Consider the following 27361-nt stretch of genomic DNA (forward strand, 5'->3'; position numbering starts at 1 on the left):
CATTGAGATGGAATAATGCTTGATTGTTTCCTTCTTCCATGGCAAATTAGACAATGGATGATCTTTACAACAACGTGTAGTCACCTATGACAGGATTCACATATAAACAGGAACGCAAACACACGCCCACACATACAAGTTAACTGCTCTACAAATGCTTAAAACAACTGAGCACTTAGTGAAGAGGATAGCATGGCCTCATAGGAAACACACGATGAATCATAACACACAAAAATTACAGAGCATCATTTCGGTCATCTTCGATTTACTTACAGAAACCACATTTCACATTGGTTTCATTTACGAGGCGGTCAAAAACTTTAATGTGAAGTCCAAGAAAAGCCATGATGTATGCAATGTTAAGAATTTAAACAAAAAAAAAAAATTAAACAAGCTGTGCTTCTCATTTCAGTGTAATTAAAATAGTGGCTGTATCTGATTTCAAAGACATTACTGAACCCTTCTCTACCTGCTCCTTATTAATCAAGGCAAACCAAAATCAAAAACACCTTGGGATGGATTTCAAGGCTATAATCAAGAGCAACAAGACTTCACTAAGAATCAAAAGGAGATGACCGGTCAATGCGAGAGGAAGACAATCTTTCATTAAAAGATTTTCACAGGAAGTCCTACCTGATGTGGTGAACTGGCTGCTTCCAAGAGTGGTCGGCCTGTTTTTTCCACTGTTTACAGGTGGAGAAAACATCTATGGGAAAACACAGAAAGATTATACTGAAATAGTATGGTACTAACATTACACACTCAGTGTGTCATGTTTAATAAATACAAAGGCATTATTGAATATTAAAATGAATATTTTATTGATCCCTATAGCAGCTACGCAATTCATGTGCAAACAACCAAGTGAATGTTTACTATTATATATGTGACCCTGGACCACAAAACCAGCCATTACATTTGTAGCAATAGCCAACAATACATTGTATGGGTGTTACGACTTCTTGATTTTAATCTAGGGTTGGAAGTTGTAACATTTAGATTGTGACCAGTTTTGTGATGTGCAGGTGTAAAAAGACAAAGCACAAACCGAAAGTAATGCCAACAAAGGATAATTTATTTTACAAAATTAAGAGAAAAACAGAAAATAACAATAATAGTAATAATAAGTAATAATGATGAAAAGACTTAACAACAAAAGAGTAAATTATATACAATATTTGCACAAGAAACAAAAAAAAAACCAATTGGACGAAAGTGGTGCTAAAGAAAAGAAAATAACAAAACAAAATCAAACTAACTCAATGTAAACCTCTAACCTAACTGAAAAGAAAACAATCAAAGCAAGTCTTCGGCGTTTCTAGACGCCCTAACTTACCTATTCTAAAACTGCCAAACAAAAGACACAAGTGCAGCGCTCACTTCTTAACTAGTGTGTCTATACATAAAGATGGATAAAAATTATCAATTTTTCTTTTATGCCAAAAATCATTAGGATCATGTTCCATTAAGATATTTTATAAATTTCTCCCTGCAAATATATCAAAATTGGTAACGTGCTTCGCTAAGAACTTAATTTGGACAACTTTAAAGGCAATTTTCTCAATATTTTGATTTTTTCGCACCCTCAGGTTCCAGATTTTCAGCTTTCAGATGATAAATCTCAGTTTTAAAAAAATGACCCTTATGACCGGTTTTGTGGTCCATGGTCACATGTTATTAATTAAATTCACATACAAATGTATGGGTTATTTTGTAAATCTATCTATCTATAGGCACACAAAGTAGATTTTTATTTACTTAGGAGAAAAATAAACAAATATACATAACATATTATAATGGATTTCTTACAAGTGAGTGACTGAACAAATGACAACAGTTGGAGGAGAGTCGTGAAGAAGTAAAATAACTGATGAATGTCTTACCGCGCTGAAATCCAGCAGATCACTCAGCTCCTTATCCGTCCCGATAGCGGCAATCCGCTGCTGTGGGTTCATCCTTACGATCCTTTTCTAAATCTACAAAACACAAACATCATTCCCTTCAATCTGAGAGCCTGATGTGTGCCGAAGCTTCACGCTAGCCAGTACAGCTTATGCAAATGACATCGGTGAACATCCGCAGCTTGACATTTGCTAAACATCCCCATCTCCAGTCTTTAGCAGAACTAACTTTGCGCTATTGCAAAACCTTGGTACAAAACCAGGGCTATCGAAGGACCTGGTTGTCCTTGATCAAAACCTATTATTAAATAGTGTTTTTTAAGAAAAGCTTCTGAGAGACAGACTCAAGACCTCCAATCCCCAGCCTCGGATTACTGACAGTTTCAGACAAGCTTACGGCTTTTCTTTTTGTAAACAATGGCAATCGCATGACACGAGGTGACAAGGTGGAAATAGGTTTTGTTTTAATGTTAGAGAGCAGGCCTAATAGGTTTTTTGGGATGACCAAACGTGGACATGTTGAGAAAGACGCTGTGCTCGATGGTGTCACACACATGGACCCGCAGCATCATTTTTCAACTACATGTGTTTGATTCCTCAATGTATCAAAAGTCACGAGTTTACAATGAACGCACGCGCCTTGTCAAAACATCTGCCGTTACACACTTTTGTTGTTGCATTATAGGAGAAAGGATACTTACAAACAACGCTGCTGTTGTTGTTGTTCGCTAATTGCCAGTTAACCTATTCATAATAATGGTGCGACCATGAAACGATTAAGCGCAAATCGACCATTAGCACTGACATAACACACATTTTGACATGGAGAGTGACCAGTGAGATGTCAAGCTGAAATGTTAAAGCCAATGCAGGTCCTTTCCTCTCTATATCGGCTCCCGTCTTTTCTTCTATCCCAACTTCTTTCACCCAGTCCGAAACCTCTGACAAACTCTGTGCAATATTTTACCTTTTTTGTTGTCAAAAATCCAACTAGGGCGATCGGGTGTGCCAGTGACGGCGTAGGCTTCCTTGTTTCACGTCGGGAAGATAATGAAATCGGTCTCTTTTGCGATTGTATATTGCAAATATCCACTATGTAACTTGCGAGTTTCCCTTAGGCAGACATTTTTGCTTGGCGATAACCGAAGCACGACGATGACGTCTAAAATTGTGTTCTTCCGCCAGCGCCGTAGACTTGACTGTTCTTCAACGGTGCGGATGAATATCATGTGTGGCGAATCATAAAGCCTGACACACAACCTTGCTAGGGGAGTAAAGGACCACTGGAGCACCTCCTAAAATCAGTTTGGTTTACCTCCCAATTCCCTCCACGTAAATGTGGGCTTCGTTGGCTGTCTGTATTATTAGTGTTGGGAGAAACTGAGCATATTTAAAGCATGGGATAGTTGCATTAAGTGCTCTGCTGGAACAAGTGCAGCAGCATAAATGCTTTGGAGACCGTTTGAACTAGTGTACACTCTTCCAAAACTATGTCAGCAGATGGACATCGCTATTCCTCCTTTCAAACCTTATGTAACCAGACTTAACTTTGATCACTGCGCATTTGTGACCCTGGACCACAAAACCAGTCATAAGTGTCAGAATAAATAAGCTTTCCATTGATGCCGGCCTATGGTTTAGGACAATATTTGGCTGAGATACAACTATTTGAAAATCTGGATACTGAGGGTGTGCAAAAAAAAAAAAAAAAAAAATATTGAGAAAATCGCCTTTAAAGTTGTCCAGATGAAGATCTTAGCAATGCATTTTACTAATCAGAAATTAAGTTTTGATATATTTATGGTAGGAAATATCTTCATATCTAACATGATCCTTACTTAATATCCTAATGATTTTTGGCATAAAAGAAAAATAGATTATTTTGACCCATACAATGTATTGTTGGCTATTTCGACAAATACCTGTGCCACTTAAGATGTCACATTTCTTCTTTTCTTTATTATCAGAATTTCAATTCTTTATGTGGCAATCAGGCAATGCAACCTATGGAATATAGAGAATAGGTTACAGTGCAGCAACATGGAAATCTTAGAAATAAATGTGCAAAATATAGTATATGCATATATGTTTATGTGATGTGATTATGAAAAATAAAAGTACAAATCATAACTCTTTGCAATAATATTGGAATTGTGTTGTTGCTATTATTAACTTTTGGACTCCTGAGATTTATAATATATATGTGAATTAATATATATAAAGTATATATATAATATATATATATATATATGTGAGTTCACTTGCAAGAACTGATAACTTAATTTTTAACAGTTTTCAAAAATCATGTTTTTTCATTGTGCATTCCAATGAATCTCAATCAAACTGCAGTTGGGTCATTTTAATTAAATAAAAATAACAAAAAAAATACAGCTAACACAATAAAACACAATAAAAAACATAATAAAACATGATTTTTGAAAATTTAAAAAAAACGGTGTTATCTGTTTTTTTAAATAAACTATTTATACACTAATACATCCTTAATTTTCATATATAGAAAAATGAATTTGCAAGCTTTTACAACTGTAATTACTGAATCCTTGAATCCTGGTTGCATGAAAACATATTTTTGCATATAGCCTATGCCTTTTCTATGCCTTTATGTCAAAACTCTCAGATTCTGGTAATTAAGTGGGCTCTACCAATCCTTTACCAGAATACAGAAGTGCAAGTGAAACTTTTCGAGAGGAGCAATGCAATAAATAAGCTGTATATAAAAATAGTTGTTTAGCCTATTTGTTTAGCTTGTTTTAAAAGAACCAATAACCATTCAATACTATTATTTACATATGTGACGAGACAGATTAAATCTGAGTAAATATGTAAAATGGAAAACAGTCTCTCTGGGTTGTCGTTATCTAAGGGTGACTACACTACTCTATAAAAAGTTTGCCATAAAACTGAAAGCAGTTTACTGACAACAAATAGATCATTCCACAGTAGCCTACTGTAAAACTGTAAAAAGTGCATATTGATAATGCGTTGATCCAATTAATTATGACAGACTGTATATATAAACTACAATACACTTACATAATTCTCATACTCAGTGATATCTAAAATAGTGAAATTCAGTACAACTACAGTACTACAGAAAAGGGGAATATATATTACGTCATTATGTCCATTCAAACATGAACCTACTTTAATAAAGTTCATTCACAGATCTTTCAAGAGACTGGAAAAAGAACACCACAAACCAACTGCCTGTACAGAACAAAAGGGCTGCACACACAGTTTAACATCACTGAGCTAAAACAGCTTACAGATGTACAATATAAGCCATCCAAAAAACTGTCTTGCCTCCAAACTTTCTGAATGAAAGAAGGAGAGGTATGATCTGTTGGTGATGATGACATTATTATTTATACAGGGCATGCATCCCTAACCCATCACAATACTCATAGTGCCACCTGTTGGTCAAAACAAACAGAGGTGAGACAAAACTGTCAAAGTTACTGTTTGTCAAATTAAACTCTACTAGAAGTCAATTAAATATGATCACTATGGTTCTGATTTGCCATTTAGTTAGTTTAAACTACTAGGCTACTCATACATTTATAATGTTATTTTAATGTTATTAGTTGTTTTTATGTTAATATCCATTAGTTTCCTTTAAATGTTTGCAAATGAACTGTAATTTTAGTAATAAAGAACATGTTGGACAGCGTTTGTCTTTGTTCTGACCTAGTTTTAAGTGTCTCGTTAATGTATTAGTTATAATTGGTTTACTTTCCTCTCTGCACAACTACTTTGTGTTCTGTATTTTAATGTTATCATAAACTGAGACTTTTGAAAGTGGTGATAAAAAGATTGGTGCTGTAAGAGACGTGAGGTAAGGAGTGAACGGCTGTTAAACAAGAAGAAGGAGAAAAAGAGACGTGAGGTCTCAACAATAGCCCCTCTGATTTCCCATGAGTCTCCGCGCTTCATGCCGCTGTGAGCGTGTCTGAATCAACACTGATGTTGTTTGTAAATAATCACAGATTTTAAAAGGTAAGGCCGAGTTTCACTTTATTTAAAGCTGATATGTTTGCATATGTGTTTTCATAACAACGCCAATAAACATTTTCTGCGTGCTTTTCCGTTTCTCTCTGCAGCCGCTTGCTATTTTTCTGGCTTTTTAGCATGTTAGCATCCAGACAGAGCCGACCTGCCTGCTAATGGATTTCTGAATAACGTGCTAAATCTATGTCGATGTGTGAACACCTCTGATGTCTTAGCATTTATGCACTTCTTTCTTGAGTGCATTTTAGTTTTAAGTAATAGCTGGGAGTAAATCCGAATCTGAATTAGCATATTAGCAGGTCTGTGTCCGCAGTAACAGTCTCGAGTCTGCTAGAGGTGGATCACAGGTTTTGCATGCCTGTAGTTGGCTTTTAAACTTAACATTAGCATGTCTACATATATATTTTTTCATGTACGAAGCAAAGATTATGTGGTTTTAAAACATAACTTGTTTAGCATAGCAGTTTTGCAGGAGTCTCAAACATCAGCTAGCTTTTATTCAGGTGATGGTATGTCTAAACCCAGGTTACGATATAATTTGTGGGTTGTTGTTGGTGTAATTTTTATTAAGCACACAGCATTGCACTAAAATCTTTTGTTTTTCTTTTAGATGTCTGAGCTGTTTATGGAGTGTGAAGAGGAGGAGTTGGAGCCATGGCAGAAGGCAATACCAGAAATCAATCTGATAGATCTTGATGATGACGATGATGATGAACCAATATTTGTCGGTGAAATCTGTAGCTCCAAGCCCACGGCCAACACGAGACAAGGTATGACTCTGTTTTTAGCATATTGTCACTTCTGTTGTGGTCTTGTACTTAAGATGTTGCTCTTTAGGTGCCGTTAACCAGCAGAACCAGAGGAATGTCCCGGTTCAAAAACCTGTGACGTTGGCATCTTCACAAAAGACTCCGCAAGCTTCGCCGAACCCACCTAGGGTGGCTACAGGTCCTACAATCATGGTCAGAGGCCCTGCCCCGTCAGCAGGAAATCCCATCCTCATCCCTCTCAACACAACTCTAGGACATCAAACAACCCCTCAACCCATCATAATTAACAATCAGGTAACTTTGCTTCTTTTTCAGCTTTCTCTGTTAAAGTCTGTGATGTAAATCTCTGATTTGTGCTGAAGAAATGCTAAGCGCAATGATGGAGTTGCTTTCTGCCTATAGTAGGGTTACATTTTACATTAATATTAAAGGAGAAGTCCACTTCCAAAACAGATTCACTTATAATGTACTCACCCTCTTGTCATCCAAGATGTTCATGTCTTTCTTTCTTCGGTCATAAAGAAATTATTTTTTGAGGAAAACATTTCTGCAGCTTTCTCCATATAATGGACTGATATGGTGCCCCGATTTGGAACTTCCAAAAAGCAGTTTAAATGCGGATTCAAACGATCCCAGATGTGGTTGTAAACGATCCCAGCCGAGGAAGAAGGGTCTTATCTAGCAAAACGATTGGTTATTTTCATTAAAAAATACAATTTAAATACATTTTAATCTCAAACGCTTGTCTCGTCTTTCTCTCCCTGAACTCTGTGTATTCTGGTTCAAGACAGTTAGGGTATGTAGAAAAACTCCAATCATATTTTCTCTCTCAACTTCAAAAATCATTTCAAAATCATCCTACATCGCTGCAGAAGTACCGACCCAGTCTTTCCAACGTGAACATGCAAAGAAGATCAAACACCTTCAACAAAAAAGGTGAAACAGCGATATAGGACGATTTTGAAGTTGAGGGAGAACATGAGATGGGAGTTTTTTGACGTACCCTAACTGTCATGAACCGGAACAAAAACAGTTCAGGCAGAGTAAGACCAAACGAGCTTTTGGCATTAAAAAGTATATAAATAGTATTCTTTTTATTAAAATAACCGATCGTTACGCTGCGTAAGACCCTTCTTCCTCGGCTGGGATCGTTTACAACCGCATTTGGGATCGTTCGAAGCCACATTTAAACTGCATTTTGGAAGTTCAAAATTGGGGCACCATACCAGTCCATTATATGGAGAAAAATGCAGAAATGTTTTTCTTAAAAAACGTAATTTCTTTACGACTGAAGAAAGAAAGACATAAACATCTTGGATGACAAGGGGGTAAGTAAATTATTTGTAAATTGTTACTCTGGAAGTGGATTTCTTCTTTAAATATGCATGAATTTAGTTTAATGTGTTTTCTCATAGGCTGAGTTTGACCAGGGTACTCAATCATCTTTTTTTTTTTTTTTTTTTTTTTTTTTTTTTTTTTTTTTTGTTCTTTATAATTTCATCAGGGTTACATTGTGGCATCGCCACAGAATCTTAACAGCAACACCTCGTTCATCAGCTCTTTGGGGTCACAGTATCCACCAGGAACCACTCTTGCAGTTGTGCCAGGTATATATGTGTCTGTGTAGTTGTTTTGTTTTTGGTACACGTTCAAAGGTTTGTGGTTGGTAAGATTTTTAAATGTTTTTGAAAGACATTTCATATGCACCAAGACTTAGTTTTTTTTATTTTTTTATCAAAAATACTGTCAAAATAGCAATATTATTATAATTTAAAATAACTTTTTTTATTATTGCAGTATTTTAAAAAATGTAGTTTATTTTTGTAATGACAGCTGAATTTTCATCAGTCTGATTTTTTTTTTTTTTTTTTTTTTTTTTTTTTTACCCTCAGTCTTCAGTGTTACATTATCCTTCAGAAGTCATTCTGATATGCTGTTTTGGTGCTCAAGAAACATTTATTATTATTATTATTGAGAACAGTGCTGCTTAATATTTTGTGGGAACCGTGGTACATTTTCACAATTTTTTTTATGAATAAAAAGAGTAGCATTTATTTGAAAGACATTTTTTTGTAAAATTATATGTTTTTGCAGTCACTTTTGATCTGTTTATTGTGTCTTTGTTGAATAACTAATAATTTCTTATGAGAGGTAGTGTATGTTAAAGGAGTAGTTTACTTCCAGAACAAAAGTTTACAGATAATGTACTCACCCCTTTGTCATCCAAGATGGTCTTTCTGTCTTTAGTCGTAAATGAAATTGTTTTTTGAGGAAAACATTTCAGAATTCCTCTCCATATAATGGACTTCTATGGTGCCCCCAAGTTTGAACTTCCAAAATGCAGTTTAAATGCTGCCTCAAAGGGCTCTAAATAATCCCAGCCGAGAAAAAAGGGCCTTAACTATCAAAACGATCGGTTATATATATATATATATATATATATATATATATATATATACATATATATATATATATATATATATATATATATATATATAAAATAATTCGCGTTTGAGGTTAAAAAGTATGTAAATTGTAATTTTTATTTAGAAAAAAAAAAAAAATGATTGTTTCACTAGAATAGGCCTCTAATTCCTCGGCTGGGATTGTTTAGAGGCCTGTGAAGCTGCATTTTAACTGATTTTCTAAGTTGAAACTCAGGGGCACTGTAGTAGTCCATTATATGGAGAGAAATCCTGAAATGTTTTCCTCAAAAAACATAATTACTTTACAACTGAAGAAAGACAGACATGAACATCTTGGGTGACAAGGGGGTGAGTACATTATCTGTCAGTTTTTGTTCTAGAAGTGAACTACCCCTTTAATGAGTTGAATTGTTATGTAAGTCCTTTGTTACATTTCGTGTTTGTTTCCAAAGCAGCAGGTCAGCAGATTTTGCCGCAAGTCAGTGCCGCACCAAAGCCGGGGGTCATTCACAGGCCTCAAGTACAGCATATCCAGGACAATGTGGTGACCTTGTCCAACGTACAAGTCCCGGCTACCCATTCATCTCAGTCCCGAACTTCTTCAGTCTCTCAAAATACACAGGGCATCATCCCAGCAACACTAGCTAAACCCAAAACTTTATCCCTACAAACTATGAACGCCAGAGGTAAGCCTGTGTGTTTATTCACTACTTTCCCAGTAGACCTATTTCTAGGTTAGTGTGTTATTTACCCAAGTGATAGTATTATAACCAAGTTTTGTAATTACCACCCACCCACCATCGTGCCAGATTATGGTTGCCACCCACCCATCATAATTTTTTTTGTTGATTGAGCAACTGCGATTAAACCGCACCAAAATGAGATTTATTTGTTGTCCACACTCTAAAAAGTGCTCTGTTAAAAATAGCCATTTCTGGGTTATTTGGCAACCCAGCGCTGGGTAAATATTGAACAGAACTGGGTTATTTTGACCCAGCTTGTTGGGTTTTATACAGAAAAACCACTAGCAACTGGGTAAAAAATATTAAAAAATAGCCCAATAAAATGATCCAACAAGCTAAACCCAGCATTTGGGTTAGAAAAATAACCCAGCTGTTTTTAGAGTGCAGAAAAACTACCTGGGTTAAATAAATAAATAATTACATAAGAATAAAAAAATAAAATGACCCAACAAGCTGAACCCAGCATTTTTTAGAGTATTAAAAATAATCGATTGCAAAAATACAGTAAAACTCTTAGAAAATCCTAAAGCCCCTCTTACTTTTCTGAAAGGTGTGAAAGTTGTGTTTGACACAACCTTTTTTTAAAAAAAAAAAATCTTTAAAGACTGAGACTTGATTGGATGTTTCTTTTAATGTCCACAGATAATGGCACAGTGATAAATGACACAAACTACAGTGGGTCCAAAAGAGGTAAGCTTGACATGGGTAGGTTTTTGTCCAGTAAGTGTTGCAGAATTTCCAGAAGCAACAATCTCTGTTCATCTTTTAATCTTTTTTTTCCTTCTTTGACAGCTGGAGAAAATGATTTCTCCTTCACAAAGAAATGTCCCAGGTGTCAGAATGTGTTTTGCCTTCAGCCTTTAAAAAACCATATGAAGGTTGGTATGTTCCGCTATCTTTTTTTGTTTCCTGTGTTAGCAACAGCTTTATCGAGTTCAGTCAGGCAGCGTTACATCTCAATATTAACATAGTCTGTTATTACATCTGTAGTGTGTCATCATCTTCATTGCCCTGCAGCCTGTTTTATTTAGTTATGAGCTGTGTGGGAAGTCAAGCACTTCAGTTGAGAACTAAGTAAACTGCAGTGCTACTCATGCACACACTGGTTATGTAGTTTGGTTGGCTTTTGTTTGGTTACTGTTTCCTCTTAGAATGATTCCTTGAGTAAATGAGATGTCAGCTTGTGCAGTGTTATAAAATGAAGGATAGAGTTTTCACATTGCGTCATCAATCCGGACGTCGGCCATTGCGGTGGCACTGAATGTAAACAATGCCATTGAACCGAATGGAACTCGTGCATGGGCTTGATGGAAAAAATGATGGAACGAAAGTAACTCACTATAAGAAGGAGGCAGATCGTACTGATATTTATGACATATTTACAGGGTTCGACAATATGGACTGCCCTATGGACCTGTGCAACTTATACATTTACTGCACTGCATTCATGTTCCAAAATGTAATTTGTATGGAAATATTACGTTATTATATTTAGTCTGTAAAAGGCTGTTAAAAGAGGCCAGAAACCCTGAAGACGGTTACAAAAATAAAATACTGTAGCAGGCAGATCAATCTCATTGTTTGCAATGCACAAAATTTTGGAGGAAAGTCCTAAATAATTAATTGGGGGTAGGAGTTTATATGAATGCATCTCTGAGGGGAACTGTCTGTTTTCAGAAAAGTTTGCATGGCGTTTTCTTTTCATCTAGCATCTGTATAATGCATTATCAAGCAGTGTTAATAAGCGTAGCGCAGCTTTGTGTACAGCATTATCCAAGGAAGCACTATCGCTACTTAGCATTGAACCCTGTATTAACTTCAGTTTGTCATATATTAACAGCTTCCACACGTTTTTTCCATGGTTTAGACATCATAAATTAGTAGAACAACATCTTCAGTAGTACATTAAAGGAGTAGTTCACTTCCAGAACAAAAATGTACAGATAATGTACTCACTCCCTTGTCATGTCCCATGTCTTTCTTCAGTCGTAAAGTAATTGTTTTTTGAGGAAAACATTTCAGGATTTCTCTCCATATAATGAGAGTGCTTGTGTGCCCCCTTGTTTGAACTTCCAAAATGCATTTTAAATGCAGCTTCAAAGGGCTCTAAACGATCCAAGCCGAGGATGAAGGGGCTTATCTGGAAACAATCGGTTGTTTTCTAAAAAAAAAATTACAATTTATATACTTTTTAACCTCAAGACCCCTAGATAAGACCCTTCTTCCTCAGCTGGGATCGGGTAACTGACTAAAACGTGACGTCGGTGCAAACCCTTTGTAAGACATTTCTTAAAGGGATAGCGTACCCAAAAATAAAAATTCTGTCATACACTACCAGTCAAAAGTGTTTGAACAGTAAGATTTTTAATGTTTTTCTTTTCTGCTCAAAAATCCTTCATTTATTTGATCCAAAATGCAGCAAAATAAATTCTAGAAATTAATACTTTATTTAGCAAGGATGCTTTAAATTGATCAGAAGTGATGAGAAAGTCATTTATAATGTTACAAAAGATTTCTATTTCAGATAAATGCTGTTTTTCTGAACTAAAAAATTCTACTCAGCTCAACTTATTATTATTATTATTATTATTATTAATAGTAATAATAATAATAATAATAATAATAATAATAATAATAATAAATGTTTTGAGCAGCAAATCAGAATATTAGAATGATTTCTAAAGGATCACATGACTGAAGTAATTATGCTAAAAATTCTGCTTTGAAAGCATAGAAATAAATTACATTTGAAGATATATTCAAATAGAAAACAGCTATTTTAAATAGTAAAAATATTTCATTTTTTTGCTGTATTTTGGATCAAATAAATGCAGGCTTGGTGAGCAGAAGAGACTTCTTTAAAAAACATGAAAAATCTTACTTTTCAGAAACTTTTGACTGGTAGTGTGTATTACTCCGCCTCATGTCTTTAAACTCGTAATGACTTGTAAGGACTCGTAAATCCTTTAATACATCTACGGACCACAGATGAAGAAATTTTCTCTCATCATTTCTGTCCATTAATTGTACAGAACCAAAGTTTGTAAAGACATTTATGATGAACCGATCTAATCTAGGCATTTATTCACATAAAAACATTGCACGTAAAATATATTATACAGAATCTCTAGGTTTTTCTTGCATCAGGCCCTAGTTTGAGCCTCTAATGACTGATTAACTAGAAAAATTAAAAATAGCATTTGTTGTCAAAAAGATTGGCAATTCCTGTTGTAGAGACTGATGTACTTTATTAATTCCACAGCTGAAAAGCGGTATTGAGATGTTATGACACTCTTTTCCTCCTCTTTCAGCTGTGCTGCCCTGAATTGTTGGACTCTGTGTTCCCTTCAACATCGAAGCCTGACAAACAAGGCTGTGCACCAAAAGTCTTTGAGTCTGACAAAGGCAAACTCATCATGCTGGTTTCAGACTTCTACTATGGGAAAAGTGAAGGGGATCCAGCTCTGATTTCCAAATTCAAGTCCTTCACCACCTTCAAGTGCAACAGCTGTTTAAAACTGCTCAAGAACAATATCAGGTATTTGTTTGAAACCTCCTATCAGGTTACACAATTTTTAATTATTATTTTTTTTAAGTACGATCTTTAATCAGTCAAGTCAGGTGGAGAGGTGGTTGAAGCTCTGTAGACTTTAGCCAGGGTAGCTGCAATTTAGTTTGTCACGAATGAAAACGATTCAAACAACCCCAGTCATTTAAGTCTCCTTTTTTGGTATAATTGTTTTGGTCTGTGCAAGAGCAACATCACGCATGCGGCTTAGAGGGAACATTGCTCATGAGAGCCATTAGCTACAGAAGCCCAGAGATGGAGAGAGCAATAGTTAGAGAAAGAGAGACCCCATCACTGGATTCCCCCTCAGATGGATGACATTATCAGACCCCCGCTCCCTCTAGGGGCCCCAGATGAATAATGGTGGGTAGTTTGGCTGCTATAAGAACTGTTCCTGTGATTAAATAACTTTACTCAGCCACGGCGTGAGAAAAGCCTCAGTAAGCTCCTTTTAATGGGGCGGCGCGTTTGCGGCGCACCCCAAGTTCTGGCAGCGGGGGTCATAGTTCAGCCGCATAAAAATCCCTATTAGGGGAGCTGAGGTTGCAGAACGTGCTGACTGAAAAATTGGCCGCTCAACGTCAGGGCGCTGATGGCAGGTGAGGCAGAGAGGATAGAGGCAGCCTGTGCATCACATCATTAAACAAAGAAGAAGCACTGTATAATTGCCGGTATTATAATGGCTATTATGCACAGTTAGAACATGAACTTTAAGTAGAATATTTGCTAATTTATCTCTCGAAAACCCTTGGGAGCTCAAATGCTTCTTGAGTACACACGCACAGGCCTCGCACGGTTCAAAGGTGACTTTTAATGGCGTTTGTTTGTAATTTGGCTAATTATATTTAACTGTGCGTGAGTTTTATTTTGTATTCCCAAAGGATGCTGAACATTAGCTGCTTTAACTTTGGCATTTTCCCTTCCCTTCAGACGTGTTTGATGAATTATGGTTTATGATGAGTTGATAGTTCATGTACTGCTCATTTGTATCTTGAAAATCCAGTGTAATCTATAGATAAAGCTGGAGTGTGACCTGTTTCAAAAATAGGATGCGAACTTTGGTTGCAGCATCTGAAACTACGTGATTCTCAGAGGATGTTATGTGTCTATTTTTAGGTGCCTTTTGAAAAGCAAAAGGAAACTCCACTCCTGAGAGAACAGATACTTTGTAGTGGTTTACCTGTTTGAATGTTGTACATCTGTTTGACATTCATTTCCTCACACATCAAAGGCTTTCCTGTTTCGTTGTCACACCTTTGTCAACGGCGCTCCCGCTTGTGTCAGACTGAGGTCTCCCAAGACGGCAGCTGTTTGTGGAGCAGGGCATTTACTTTAAAGAGTGTCATTAATGTCACATGTTGCAGGTGTACCCAATGCCTTCTTACTCTTACCACAAGCTGACTTGGAACAACTCGATTTTGGTTGGGAGTGTCACACTTACTGCCTCTTTTTGCAGAAATCTCTATACACACACACACACACACACACACACACAGAATAGATAAGAGGTGACGTAAACATTGGGTTTCATTTCATTGAGTAAACGTTTGTGATTTGTTTATCAGTCCTTCCGGGGCTTGCTGAAGCTTTAGTGTGAACATTATTTTCTTATTTTATTAGTCATTTAAAGGGATAATTCACCCACAAATTAAAATTCTGTTATTAATTTCTCACTCTCATGTCGTTCCAAACCCGTTAAACTTTCATTCATCTTCAGGGCACAGATTAAGATATTTTTTTATGAAATCCTAGAGTCGTACATAGACAGCAACACCACTGAAACGTCAAGGCGCAGAAAGGTAGTAAGGACATAGTTAAAATAGTCCATGTGACATCAGTGGTTCAACCTTAATGTTATGAAGCTACGAGAATACTTTTTATGTGCAAAGGAAACAAAAACAATGACTTTATTAGCACTTTAAATTACTTTAATGTGTGCGTTGTGGTACGCACATTGAGGAATGACATGGAAGAGAAGAAATTGTTGAAAAATTGTTTTTGTTTTCTTGGGACACAAAGTATATTCGTAGCTTCATAAAATTACGGTCGAACCACTGATGTCACATGTGCTATTTTATCAATGTCCTTACTACCTTATTAGGGCTTGAACCAGTGTTAATTTAATTGACAATTAACATTTTTTATTTTTTTATTCACCATACATTTGCTGGACGTTTCATAAAACGTTCAAAAATGTTGATATCTGAAAGTAAGAAAAGAGCAGACATGGATAAATTTGACGACGCAAAAGAGAACTCAATTCGGTTCGGTTTTCTGAGTGTGCACACCAAAGCAGCGCCGCACAGTGCGTGAGTACTCTTTCGTGTCTCGTGAATGAAGAAATACACAGAAAATGATGTTGAATTGTCCGTTTTGACTAGTATTCATGTAAACACTCTGTTGCGTCTTAGGTGAACGTAAACAGATGGGAGAATATCGGATGTGTATCAGTACATTGCATCTGTGCATTTGGTTTTAAAGGGACAGCAGCATAATTTAGTTGCTGTTGTGGCTGTTAATCAAGCAACAAAAGAAAGACAGAAAATCACTCACTGCTCTTGACTGAATCACTTTCTGGCAGTAGCACTTTTAGCATAGCTTAGCAAATATCATTGAATCGGATTAGAACGTTAGCATCTCGTTCAAAAATGACCAAAGATTTTCAATATTTTTCCTATTTAAAACTTGACTCTTCTGTAGTTACATTGTGTATAAAGACAGATGAAAAATGAAAAGTTGCGATTTTCTAGGTTGATATGGCTAGGAACTATACTCCTCATTCCAGCGTAATAATCAAGGTACTTTGCTGCTGGACCATGGGTGCAGGAGGTTGTCAACTCTGCCGGCTGCAACTCTGCATCTACATAAACTTAGTGGCGGTCACTTTTAGGCGCTGCGCCCCCTTGGTACGGCAGTAAAGTTCTTTGATTATTACATCAGAATGAGAGTATAGTTCCTAGACATATCCGCCTAGAAAATCACAGCTTTTTATTTTGCGTCAGTCTTAGTGCACAATGTAACTACAGAAGAGTCAAGTTTTAAATAGGAAAAATATTGTCATAATATATGGTCACTTTTGAGCGAGATGCTATCGGTCTAATCAGATTCAATGATCTATGTTAAGCTATGCTAAAAGTGCTACCGCTAGACCCAGAGATCGGCTGAGTGGATTCGAAAACTAAATCTACAGTAGATTTAGTTGGCTAAAATGATATGATTTAGTCTCTCTTAATTTGTGTTCTGAAGATGAACAGAAGTCTTACGGGCATGTCATTTAGAACGACATGAGGGTGCTTAATTAATGACAGAGCTTTCATTTTTGGGTAAAATAGCCCTTTAAGAGATCCTTAGACAGTCGCCATCTATAATAAACAGTGTTTTCAATATGTGGCTTTGCCTTTGCGGAGTAAAATTTTGGGGTCATTGCTAATGCCGCAGGAGTCTGCCCCACTATGAGTGATAATTGTGAATGTGTCAGAGTTGACAGGTCAATACTTTAGAAGGGAGTTGGTTGCTGGGGGCTGTTAACACTCACCTGCTGAAAGATGTGGCCCTCTGATCCTTCAATCACTATGTAAAAAATATTAGTGAGATGCCAGTCATATCCATTCCTTAACCCTCTGATTTCCTCTCTCTCAGATTCATGAACCACATGAAACATCATCTGGAGTTGGAGAAGCAGAACAGTGAGAGCTGGGAGAGTCACACTACATGTCAACATTGTTACCGACAGTATTCAACTCCTTTTCAACTGCAGTGTCACATAGAGAGTGCACACAGTCCCTTTGAGTCCACTAGTAAGTCTCAATATTTTAGTCACAGGGTTGTTTCCTTTCTAAGTGGGTGGTTCTCGGCCAGAATAAAGGCCTGTTTACACTAAGAACAACAACTATAACGATAACTATATCAGTGTCCGCACCAACGTTCTGTTTGTTACAAGTGTGCAATGTATTGTCGTCGTTTTCAGGTTTGAATTATCAATATTTTTAAAGTCTGGTGGGTTCACATTGGCTGTCAGTGTTTTTATTGTTAATCAGATGAAAAATCAAAAAGGTGATTCCAACAGTATCTTTCCTCTGTCATAATTACAGTTGTGATGTGGTTATTCTCACAGTATTAGAACGATTATTAAAGCTTGATACTTATTATCCTTAATGTGAATAGATCTTAAAGGAGAAGTGCACTTCCAGAACAAAAATAGATAATTTACTCACCCCCTTGTCATCCAGTATGTTCATGTCTGTCTGTCTTTAGTTGTAAAGAAATTGTTTTTTGAGGAAAACATTTCAGGATTTCTCTCCATATAGTGGACTTTAAAACTGTCTTGAACCGGAGGTGCACAGAGTACGCATGCACAAGCATTTGAGTTTGATAAGTATATAAATTGTAAATTTATTTAGGAAATAACCAATAGGTTGGGATCATTTAGAGCCCTTTAAAGCTGCGTTTAAACTGCATTTTGGAAGTTCAGACTCGCGGGCACCATAGAAGTCCTGAGATGTTTCCCTCAAAAAAACACTTTTTTTAATGACTGAAAAAAGACATTTTGGTTCTGAAAGTGAACTTTTCCTTTAAGCCACAAATTTGTCTACACAAGTCATTTAACTAAAACTTAGGCTACAAAATGACATTTTCTGTGGTTAAATGAGAATGATATAATACATAAAGCATCAATTTTACACCAAACTGAATATTTTACACTACCAAAGCTAAAAAAGGAACATACACGATGTGATGGGAATATACTTCTGCCCAAAAGCATTGGGCAGAAGTATGTTCCCATCACATCATTGTGATTTTCAAACTAAAGTGGAAAATTCCCTGGAGGGCTTGAGGTTATGGAAAAATAGTAAGTGATTTTATAACTGGAATGAGAGTATTTCACCAGAGGGGAGTAAGTTGATGGTTTAGATATATTATAAGTGTATTGTTATCTTTTCTTTCCCCAGCCAACTGTAAAATATGTGAATTGGCTTTTGAGACGGAGCAAGTGCTTCTGGAGCACATGAGGGACAATCACAAACCTGGAGAGATGCCCTATGCCTGTCAGGTAAATCCTTATCGTTGCTCTGTGTTACTCTTTTTGTTTCAATTACTTGCTTCTCACTTGGTTTTTGCTCTCTTGAAGGTTTGTAACTACAGGTCGTCCTTCTTCTCCGATGTGGATAACCATTTCCGCACTGTTCATGAAAACACTAAAGACCTGCTTTGTCCCTTTTGCCTGAAAGTCCTCCGCAGTGGCCATATGTACATGCAACACTACATGAGACATCAAGTGAGTGTATTACCTCATATGTGTGTTTCCACTTGGAAATGGATTTATTGCCTACTTGCTTACTAATTTAAACCAAAGACTGTGTACATGAGTCTTTTTGACATGTTCTTGGATAAGACATCATCTGTCTCTTTGTCTGTGGATTTGGAGACTTCACTGATCTGAAGTCAGCACAATGTGCAACTCATTTGTGTGCTGCCCCATTGGCTCTCACTCTAAGGTTGGATTGATTTGGTTGTCTGCCGAACACCTTGGTGCAATATATAACAGGCTGACAGTGGCGGCTTACTCTATTCACCTTCCTTGGTTTCTCCTTATGGGCTTCTCCCTGGCAACAGCAAACCAGATTAACCACGAGTCATATTGGCCAAAAGCAAGATTTGTAACAAAAACAATAGTGAAACCCACAGATGAAATGGTGCACATGGTGGTGGAATGATGCAAATTGGAGACCACCAAGTTAAATCCAAGTTCATGGCATTTTCCAATTATAAAAAAAGTCCTGAACTCTTTTTTTTTTAAATTAATATTGTTGATTTTGTTTTTAACAATAATATTAATAATATTCACCATTAATAATAAAATTAATGATACTCGCTTCCAGAACAAAAATTTTCTCACCCCCTTGTATCCAAGATTTTCATGATTGATTCTTCAGTTGTGAACATAAGGTTCATTTCAGAATTTTTCTCCATATAGTGGACTTCAATGATGCCTGTGAGTCTGAGCTTCCAAAATACAGTTTATTGCAGCTTCAAAGGGCTCTAAACGATCCCAGTCGAGGAAGAAGGGTCTTATCTAGGGAAACGATCGGTTATTTTCCAAAAAAATGTACCATGTGTATATACTTTTTTGCCCTCAAACGCTCGTCTTGTCTGTTCTCTGCGACGCGCATGTGATGTGCAACCCGGGTCAAGACAGTTAGGGTATGTCTCAAAACTCCCATCTCATTTTCTTCTCCAACTTCAAAATCGTCCTATATCGCTGTTTTACCTGTTTTGTTTTTTTTTTTTTTTTTTTTTTTTTTTTTTTAAGGCCGTTTGATGATCTTGGTATGTTCACTTTGGAAACACTGGGTCGGTACTTCTGCGGCGATGTAGGACAATATTGAAGTTGGAGGGGAAAATGACATGGGAGTTTTTAGACATACCCTAACATTAGGGTTCACATGCGCATCGCAGCGAATAGTCAAGACGAGCGTTTGAGGTTTAAAAAGTATATACATTGTACATTTTCATGAGCATTTGAGGTTAAAAAGTATATAAATTGCAATTTTTGTAGAAAATAACCAATCATTTTGCTAGATAAAACCCTTCTTCCTCGGCTGGGATCGTTTAGAGCCCTTTGAAGCTGCGTTTGAAGTTCAAACTTGCGGGCACAATTGAAGTGCACTATATGGAGAAAAACTCTGGAATGTTTTCCTCAAGATACATCATTTCTTTACGACTGAAGAAAGAGACACGAACATCTTGGATGACAAGGGGGTGAGTAAATTATCTGTTTTTTTGTTTTTTTTTGTTTGTTCTGGAAGTGAGCTTTTCCTTTAAATGCATGATTTAATTGCTGAATATTTGTCACTTAACTTTGTATATGTTGTTTCTTTTGCTTCATTTTCTAGAAAAAAGGAATTCAAAGGTGTGGAAAGTGCAGGTTAAATTTCCTCACCTATAAGGAAAAAGTGGAACACAAAACACACTTCCATCGAACCTACAGGAAGCCTAGAAACCTTGAAGGATTGCCTCCAGGAACCAAGGTCTGCTTGAACCCAAATTGATATAACCATGTAATCTGGACTATATAACATAAACTATAGAATTTGAAAATGGAATCACAAATGATTTGAGACTATACTTGTCAATAGCGTTATTTAATCTTTTTAGGTGACGATTCGGGCCTCGGTTTCTGGTACTCCAATGTGTTCAGAAACTTCAAGCAAAGCCTACATCATACCCACAAGTCCTGAAACGACCAAACAACCTGTTAGAGTGCCAGCAAACACAACCAAACCAAATGTAAATGGAGGAAAGGCAAAGACCACAAACCAGTTCAGCTGGAACCGAACCATCCAGAATAATGAGCTTAAAGGTTTAAAGTGAGGATGAAATTTACTGCATGCATGCTGTGCACATATCTTAGCATACACATAAAGTATCCTTACGGATTGTTTTAATAATGTCACAGCCTATTATTTTATGTTAACAAATATTTATTCTTCACAGACTTCCAAGTGGAGGAAATAAGTGTGTTGAGTGTCTCTTAGAGGTTACGGACCCTTATGTTCATTATCCTTTATCGCTGAGGTGCAATTTATGCAAGTTCAGATCAAGTTGCCAGAAAGCCTTCAGACAGCATATGGTCAGGTAAGGGGAAAACTTGGATGAATGAACAATTCCAAATTGAATGTAACCAGATCTCTACATAGCGTTCTGTTCATCTGCAGGTTTCACAGCACTTCTTCAAAAGTACGGTTTGGGAAAGTGAAGAAGCCTCCACGTGGTTTGCGGTAGGTTTGAATCTAGTATGTGACAGTTTACTGTAAAAGAGGTTTGTTTGTGTTATACTTGTCTTGCAGAAAATGATTTTTTTTTTTTCTTTTGTCCAAGGAGTCTAACACTGGTGTGTCTCAAGTGTGACTTTCTGGCAGACGCCTCTGGCGCTGACCAGATGACCGAACATTTGCTCAGCAGGCCAAACCACTCCTGCCAGGTCATCATGGAGCCAGGTATGACGCTTGAACATCAGCCCACTGCAAAAAATATTTATTTTCTCTTTGTGATGTCAGGTTTTCTTACTTGCATACCTTTTTTTTTGTTTTTTGTTTTTTTCTTTAAAGTTACCAATGGAGGATCAAAAATGAACAGGTATGAGTTGTTCGTATCGTTGGCTATTTATTGGTTTCAATATGTTTTCAACTGTTTTTTGCATGTAGTTGACCCTTCGCCGGAAGTTTGATTGACAGATGATCTGACCAGTCATAATGCAGAATCTGCAATTTTTGTCCAACAAACAAACCAGACAGGAGTAGATTAACATTGGTGGACTTGAACTTGAAAAATGGTCTGTACTGACATCTTTCAGCTGTTGAAACCAGATACCTTCTGATGTCCATTCATGTTTATAATTGGTAAAGAGGAAGAGATGATCAGTTCAAGTATGGTTAGGGATGATCAGATCCAAGGTGAGGGTTTTCTCTCAGTTTAAAAGTCTCATTCTTGTTTATTGTTAAAGCTTGTTTCCATTTTAAAAAGTTGGTGGTGTAACTCTCTGTGTTCTGGTATGCTCTCATTGTTAAACACATGATGTATTGGTGTACAATGACACCATATGCTTATTTGTATTTTTGTTAAATGTAGAGGTTAGAGCTGTGAGAGAGGAGAGTAAAAATAGACTGGGAAGTGTAGCTTGCCTGATTGAGACAAATTACCTTTTCTGATGAAACAGGGGTGTGAATACAAACCCTCTGACCTATGAATTGTTTGGAAATATCGTTTATTATAAAAAATTATCTCTATTTTTTCATTAGTCTAATTGGGATGCCTATTAAGTGGTATTCGGGAGACCTTGCTTAAATTAAAACAGGAGTTTTTGCATTAATTAAGGCTGCAGAGCACATTCTTATTAATGTGGACCACATAGAAAAGCTCAGTGGTTGTAAAGGCAAGTTGGAGAATATTTGTGTTTGTTCTGTCATTTTCTTATTTAAAATAACCCTAAATAATTAAATCAAAATAAAGAAATCGTTACATATTTAGACATCTTACATAAGGTTTCAGAATTCTTTTTCATGTCTAGTTTGTTAGGACTTATGTTCGTCAGTTGAGTACCATCAAAATCACAAAAGAAATTTTCATTGCCCCCCAAAAATCATTTCCATTACTGTAATGTGGAGTTTGTATTATGATGGTTGTATAGTAGTGTTGTAATGCCTTTAATACAATGATTTATTTAAATAAGCATAAATTACACTACCAGTCAAAAGTTTTTGGACAGTAAGATTATTTTTTTTTTTATTATTTTTTAATGTCATTTATTTGATCCAAAATACAGCAAAAGCAGTAATATTGTGAAATACGTTTGCTATTTAAAATAACTGTTTTCTATTTGAATGTACACTACCGTTCAAAAGTTTGGGGTCAGTAAGACTTGTAATAGTCTTTAAAGAAGTCTCTTATGCTCATCAAGGCTGCATTTATTTGATTAAAAATATAGAAAAAAAAAGTAATATTGCAAAATGTTTTTACAATATAAAATAATGTTTTTTATTTTAACATACTTTAAAATAGAATTTATTCCTGTGATGAAAAGCTGAATTTTTATCAGCTGTTACTCCAGTCTTAAGTGTCACATGATCCTTCAGAAATCATTCTAATATGCGGATTTATTATTAGAATGATCAATGTTGGATAATATCAACAGTTGTGCTGCCAAATATTATTATATAACCTGTGATTTTTTTTTTTTTTTTTTTTTTTTTTTTTTTTTCTTCAGGATTCTTTCATGAATAACAAGTTTAAAAAGTACAGTGTTTATTCAAAATATAAATATTTTATAACAATGTAAATTTATTATTAACTTTTAATAAACTTTTAATTATTAACTTAATACATCCGTGGTGAATAAAAGTATTAATTTCTTAAAAAAAAAAAAAAAAAAAAAAAAAAAAAGAAAGAAAGAAAAAATAAAAATGTACTGACCCCAAACTTTTGAACGGTGGTGTATTTTAAAATGTAATTTATTCCTGTGATCAAAGCTAAATTTTCAGCATCATTACTCCAGTCTTCAGTGTCACATGATCCTTCAGAAATCATTCGAATATGCTGATTCGCTGTTCAAGAAACTTACTTTAAATCAATATTTAAAACAGTTAAGTACTTTTTTTTTTTTTTTTTTTTTTTTTTTTTATGGATTCTTTGAATAGAAAGATCCAAAGATCAGCATTTATCTGAAATAAAAAGCTTTTGTAACATACACTATACAATTCAAAGTCAGTATGGAGTCAGCATAATTTTTTTTAGAAAATAAATTCTAGAAATTAATACTTTTATTTAGCAAGGATGCTTTAAATTGACCAAAAGTGATAAAGACATTTATAATGTTATAAAAGATTTATATTTCAGATAAATGTTGTTCTTCTGATCTTCCTATTAATCAAAGAAACCTGAAAAAATTCTACTAAGCTGTTTTTAACATAGTAGTAGTAATAATAATAATAATAATGATAATTATACGTGTTTTTGAGCAACAAATCAGAATATTAGAATGATTTCTGAAGAATCATGTGACTGGAGTAATGATGCTAAAAATTCAGCTTTGAAATCACATTTAAAAATATATTTATATAGAAAACAGTTATTTTAAATAGTAAAAATATTTCTAATTTTGACTGTTTTTGGTGTGCTTTGGATCAAATAAATGCAGGCTTGGTGAGCAGAAGAATCTTACTGTCCAAAAGCTTTTTCCCACTGCACTAAATGGGAATTACAAAACAATGAGAATTACAAAAAGCTCAGATAAAACCTCCAAACGCATTGCAGTAATGAAAATGTTGGTAAATCAATAAAATAATTGCAATGTTTATTATGTTTAAAATAATTGCAATCTTTACATCTCGTAAACTTCATGGAGAATCATGTCACTTTATGCGTGTTTCTTAACTTTTCTCTTTTTGTTGCATAATCCTCATAATTCAGGTCAATGGAGACCCACATTGGCTCGAAACAACAACTCCTCCTCATTAAGCCGGATACTCCTAGAGATGAGACAGAACCCATTCAGATCAGTGATGTGGAAGCTTTACCAAACAAGGACAACGGAACGGAGGATGGGTCAGAGGTTCTTGGAGCTGACAAAAGTGACCCAGACGACGTGAAGGATGACACGGTGGAGGAGTCCCCCAAGAGCCTTCCCTCTCACTCACCCTCCGAGGCTACCGTCAGCCCCCTTTCTGTCCTCACAGACGAAGGTGGCGTAACTCCCTCTGATTTTCTTTGCAAAACTGACGGATCGGAGTCTATGAACACAGACTCGCAACTGGAACCTCTCACTCCATCCAAGGTCCTTGAGGACGACGCTAGTGAGAACTCACAAGTGGAGATGGATGGTTAACTTTAATCCAGTACAAACAGAACCGAGATCTCTTAAAGCGCCGCAAGACTCTAGAAACAGCAGAGTTTCTCGCTGACTCACTCTCCTCCCCTATTTTTAATAAAACATGTATTAATAGGAACTCTTTTTCTTAATCCAAAATGGAATGAAAACATACTGTGTTAAAACATGACTTTTATGAGTACATTATTTCTGTACTTATGTAAGATTTGTAAAGAAGCACCCTCTAGATTGAAATTGGGTTGCAGAGGCAGCAATGTGAATGTTCTTCTATACGTACGATTGTTTTGAAGTCCTCCTGTCCACATTTGTGGCCTCTTTTTGGACTCTACAGATGATCATGAATGAGAGACATTAACCAACAGTAACCAACCTGGAGCTGATTCCTGATCAAGTGGTGGTTTTCATAGGACGAAGAACAATTTCAGCAATTTCTCAGTATACTGTATTTAGGAATGATAAAATGCGTCCTGATATTTTTTTTTTTTTTTAGATTGTGTTTAATGTATTGTCGTATGTACGTTATCTGGCTAGGACCCTGCATTGAGAATCATTTCTCTTATTGATTGAGACTGAAAGCATTGTAGAAATTCCATTCATTTGTCTTAATCAGTAATAAACTTTTATAACATATTCACTAGAGTTCTGTTATTAAATATAATATCTCAGCCTTTGTCTGAGACAATTTTATGTTTTCTTTTTAGGGCTTGATTTGGTGAACAGCACCCTCTTGTGGTATCATTCTGTGTAGTTCAATAAACAATAGCGATGAGAGGAGACTTATATGAACAGGTTTTTTGAAAAGTTCTCTACAAAGAACAGGTTAACAAAGAAGATTCAGTGATTCTCATCTTATCAGGTGCTCACTGTTATCTTGAATTGGCATATTACAGAGATTTTCAGACCTTTCCTTCAGCTGGGCTAACGCCAGCAAACAAGCAAAATCGCAGTGAATAAATGCCGTATAAAATGTCTCTGAAAGGATTTGGACACTGAAAGAAACAGTTCGCCCAAAAGTATTATTTTTTTTTTTTAATTTTTATGGAACACAAAGATATTTAAGCTGTCTTTGTGTTTTTGTCCATATAATGAATTGCATTATTCAGCCTTGCGAAAGTATTCATACACCTTTTTTTTTTTTCACTTTTATGTTGCCTTATGTTAAACTGCTTTAAATTACTTTTTTTCCACATCAACACTGCATACAACATAATGACAAAGAAAAAAAAAGGTTTTTTTAACATCTTTGCAAATTTATAAAAAAAAAAAAATGAAATTGCTCCCTTGCATAAGTATTCATACCCTTATCTGACACAGTTGAAATTTAGCTCAGGAGCATTCATATTGCATGTACATGTCACTACACTTAAGGTAAAGTTAACCCATGGCAAATTCAATTCAATAGGTATGATTTGGAAAGGCACACGTCTTAATGAAAGGTCTAACAGCTGAAAATGCATAAAACAACAAAAACCAAGTGCTGACGTCCAAAAAAAATAAAATAAAAAGGCCCATAAAGCTTAGAGACAGAATTGCATCAAGCCACACATCTTCAGAGTAGAAGAAAAGTTCAATGCACCAAAATTTTGAGATAGCCTTAATGAAAACCCAGTCCAGAGCATTCAGAACTGGGCAGAAGGTTCACCTTCCAACAGGACAATGAACTTAAGCACACAACAAGAGTGGCTTATAGACAACTTTGTGAATGTCCTTGAGTGGCCCAACCAGAGCCTGGGCTTGAACCCAACTAAATATTTCTGGAGAAACTTGAAAACGTGCATCTGCCCCATCCAAGCTGACAGAGCTTGAGAGGTGAAGGGCGGAGGCGAAGTATGACAGATAATTTGCCAAATTTTGATGTGCAAATCTTGTTGCATAATACCCAAAAAAGACTTAAGGCTGTAAAGGTGCTTCAGCTACACCAACAAATTTAGACTGTGTAGCGTGCCAGTTTATCTCATTGTACGAAGCATCTTGGTATAAACACATACCAAGTGAGTAAAGTGAGTGAGATCATAACATTACCCTGCTTAAAATCTTTTCAGCTTTTTGATGCAAAAAAAAAATGATTAAAATAACTTTATGTAAAGAGCATACTCATGATAAGGGCAGTAGCTAGAGTATGTGGGCCCCTTCCTCTGAAATCGCAATTCAGGGTTAAAATTACTGGGGCCCCCCAACATCCAGGGGCCCCTAGAATCATCACCAGCTTTCTCCCCACTTGCAATGGCTTTGCTCACAATCACTTGCCAACTTGCTACAAAATGCATGATCCATATGTTCTCAAATGTATAGTCACCAAAGTAATTTGCCAATCATAATGGCCACTGATGTGACGAAGAACACACAAACGTTTTGTTCAGTTGAAATTGGAGATGCTTTAAAAATACAAAGAGTGAGTGACTAAGCATTTTTAATTCCTGATTGTTCGTACACATACACATCTCTGTTTTACCTTTATACTGATGTTTATGACAAACTAGTGCTTTTTATTGATCAATATTTGCAGCTGGTGCATAAAAAGGAGTAGTCAGTAAATGCTCA

The 27361-nt window shown here is 35.9% G+C and overlaps 2 protein-coding genes across 11 annotated transcripts in view; one reads left to right on the plus strand and one right to left on the minus strand.

The window, feature by feature from the left end:
* The window catches only part of tcf12 (transcription factor 12), a 146514-nt gene extending 143449 nt beyond the window's left edge, over positions 1 to 3065 (minus strand). For 6 of the 8 annotated variants that reach the window (XM_051115192.1, XM_051115191.1, XM_051115188.1 and 3 more), the window contains exons 1-3: positions 2869 to 3064; positions 1884 to 1976; positions 634 to 706 (exon numbers count right to left, since the gene is read on the minus strand). In XM_051115192.1, the coding sequence (XP_050971149.1) occupies positions 634 to 706; positions 1884 to 1955 (145 nt within the window). In that variant the 5' untranslated portion in view covers positions 1956 to 1976; positions 2869 to 3064. Of the gene's footprint in view, positions 1 to 633; positions 707 to 1883; positions 1977 to 2868 lie in introns of all 8 variants that reach the window. The other 2 variants (XM_051115187.1, XM_051115185.1) reach the window with 1 other exon arrangement.
* Positions 3066 to 5824: 2759 nt separating this feature from the next.
* Positions 5825 to 25450, plus strand: znf280d (zinc finger protein 280D). Of its 3 annotated transcripts, XR_007828100.1 has the most exons (19): positions 5825 to 5918; positions 6541 to 6700; positions 6768 to 6994; positions 8205 to 8307; positions 9579 to 9812; positions 10512 to 10559; positions 10662 to 10747; positions 13181 to 13407; positions 17077 to 17234; positions 18387 to 18487; positions 18566 to 18712; positions 20331 to 20465; positions 20593 to 20804; positions 20932 to 21072; positions 21153 to 21215; positions 21316 to 21434; positions 21546 to 21573; positions 21642 to 21890; positions 24403 to 24535. XR_007828100.1 is itself a non-coding variant. In XM_051115183.1 (18 exons), the coding sequence occupies exons 2-18, from the start codon at positions 6541 to 6543 to the stop codon at positions 24815 to 24817; spliced, it is 2604 nt and encodes an 867-aa protein (XP_050971140.1). In that variant the 5' UTR covers positions 5825 to 5918; the 3' UTR covers positions 24818 to 25450. The 3 variants fall into 3 exon arrangements, 2 of the variants coding, with proteins under 2 accessions (XP_050971140.1, XP_050971141.1); XM_051115183.1 differs by lacking the exon at positions 21642 to 21890 and having other exon boundaries at positions 24403 to 25450; XM_051115184.1 differs by lacking the exon at positions 21642 to 21890 and having other exon boundaries at positions 9582 to 9812; positions 24403 to 25450.
* Positions 25451 to 27361: the final 1911 nt, after the last annotated feature.

This window comes from Labeo rohita, chromosome 7 (assembly GCF_022985175.1).
Source record: "Labeo rohita strain BAU-BD-2019 chromosome 7, IGBB_LRoh.1.0, whole genome shotgun sequence".
NCBI lineage: Eukaryota > Metazoa > Chordata > Actinopteri > Cypriniformes > Cyprinidae > Labeo > Labeo rohita.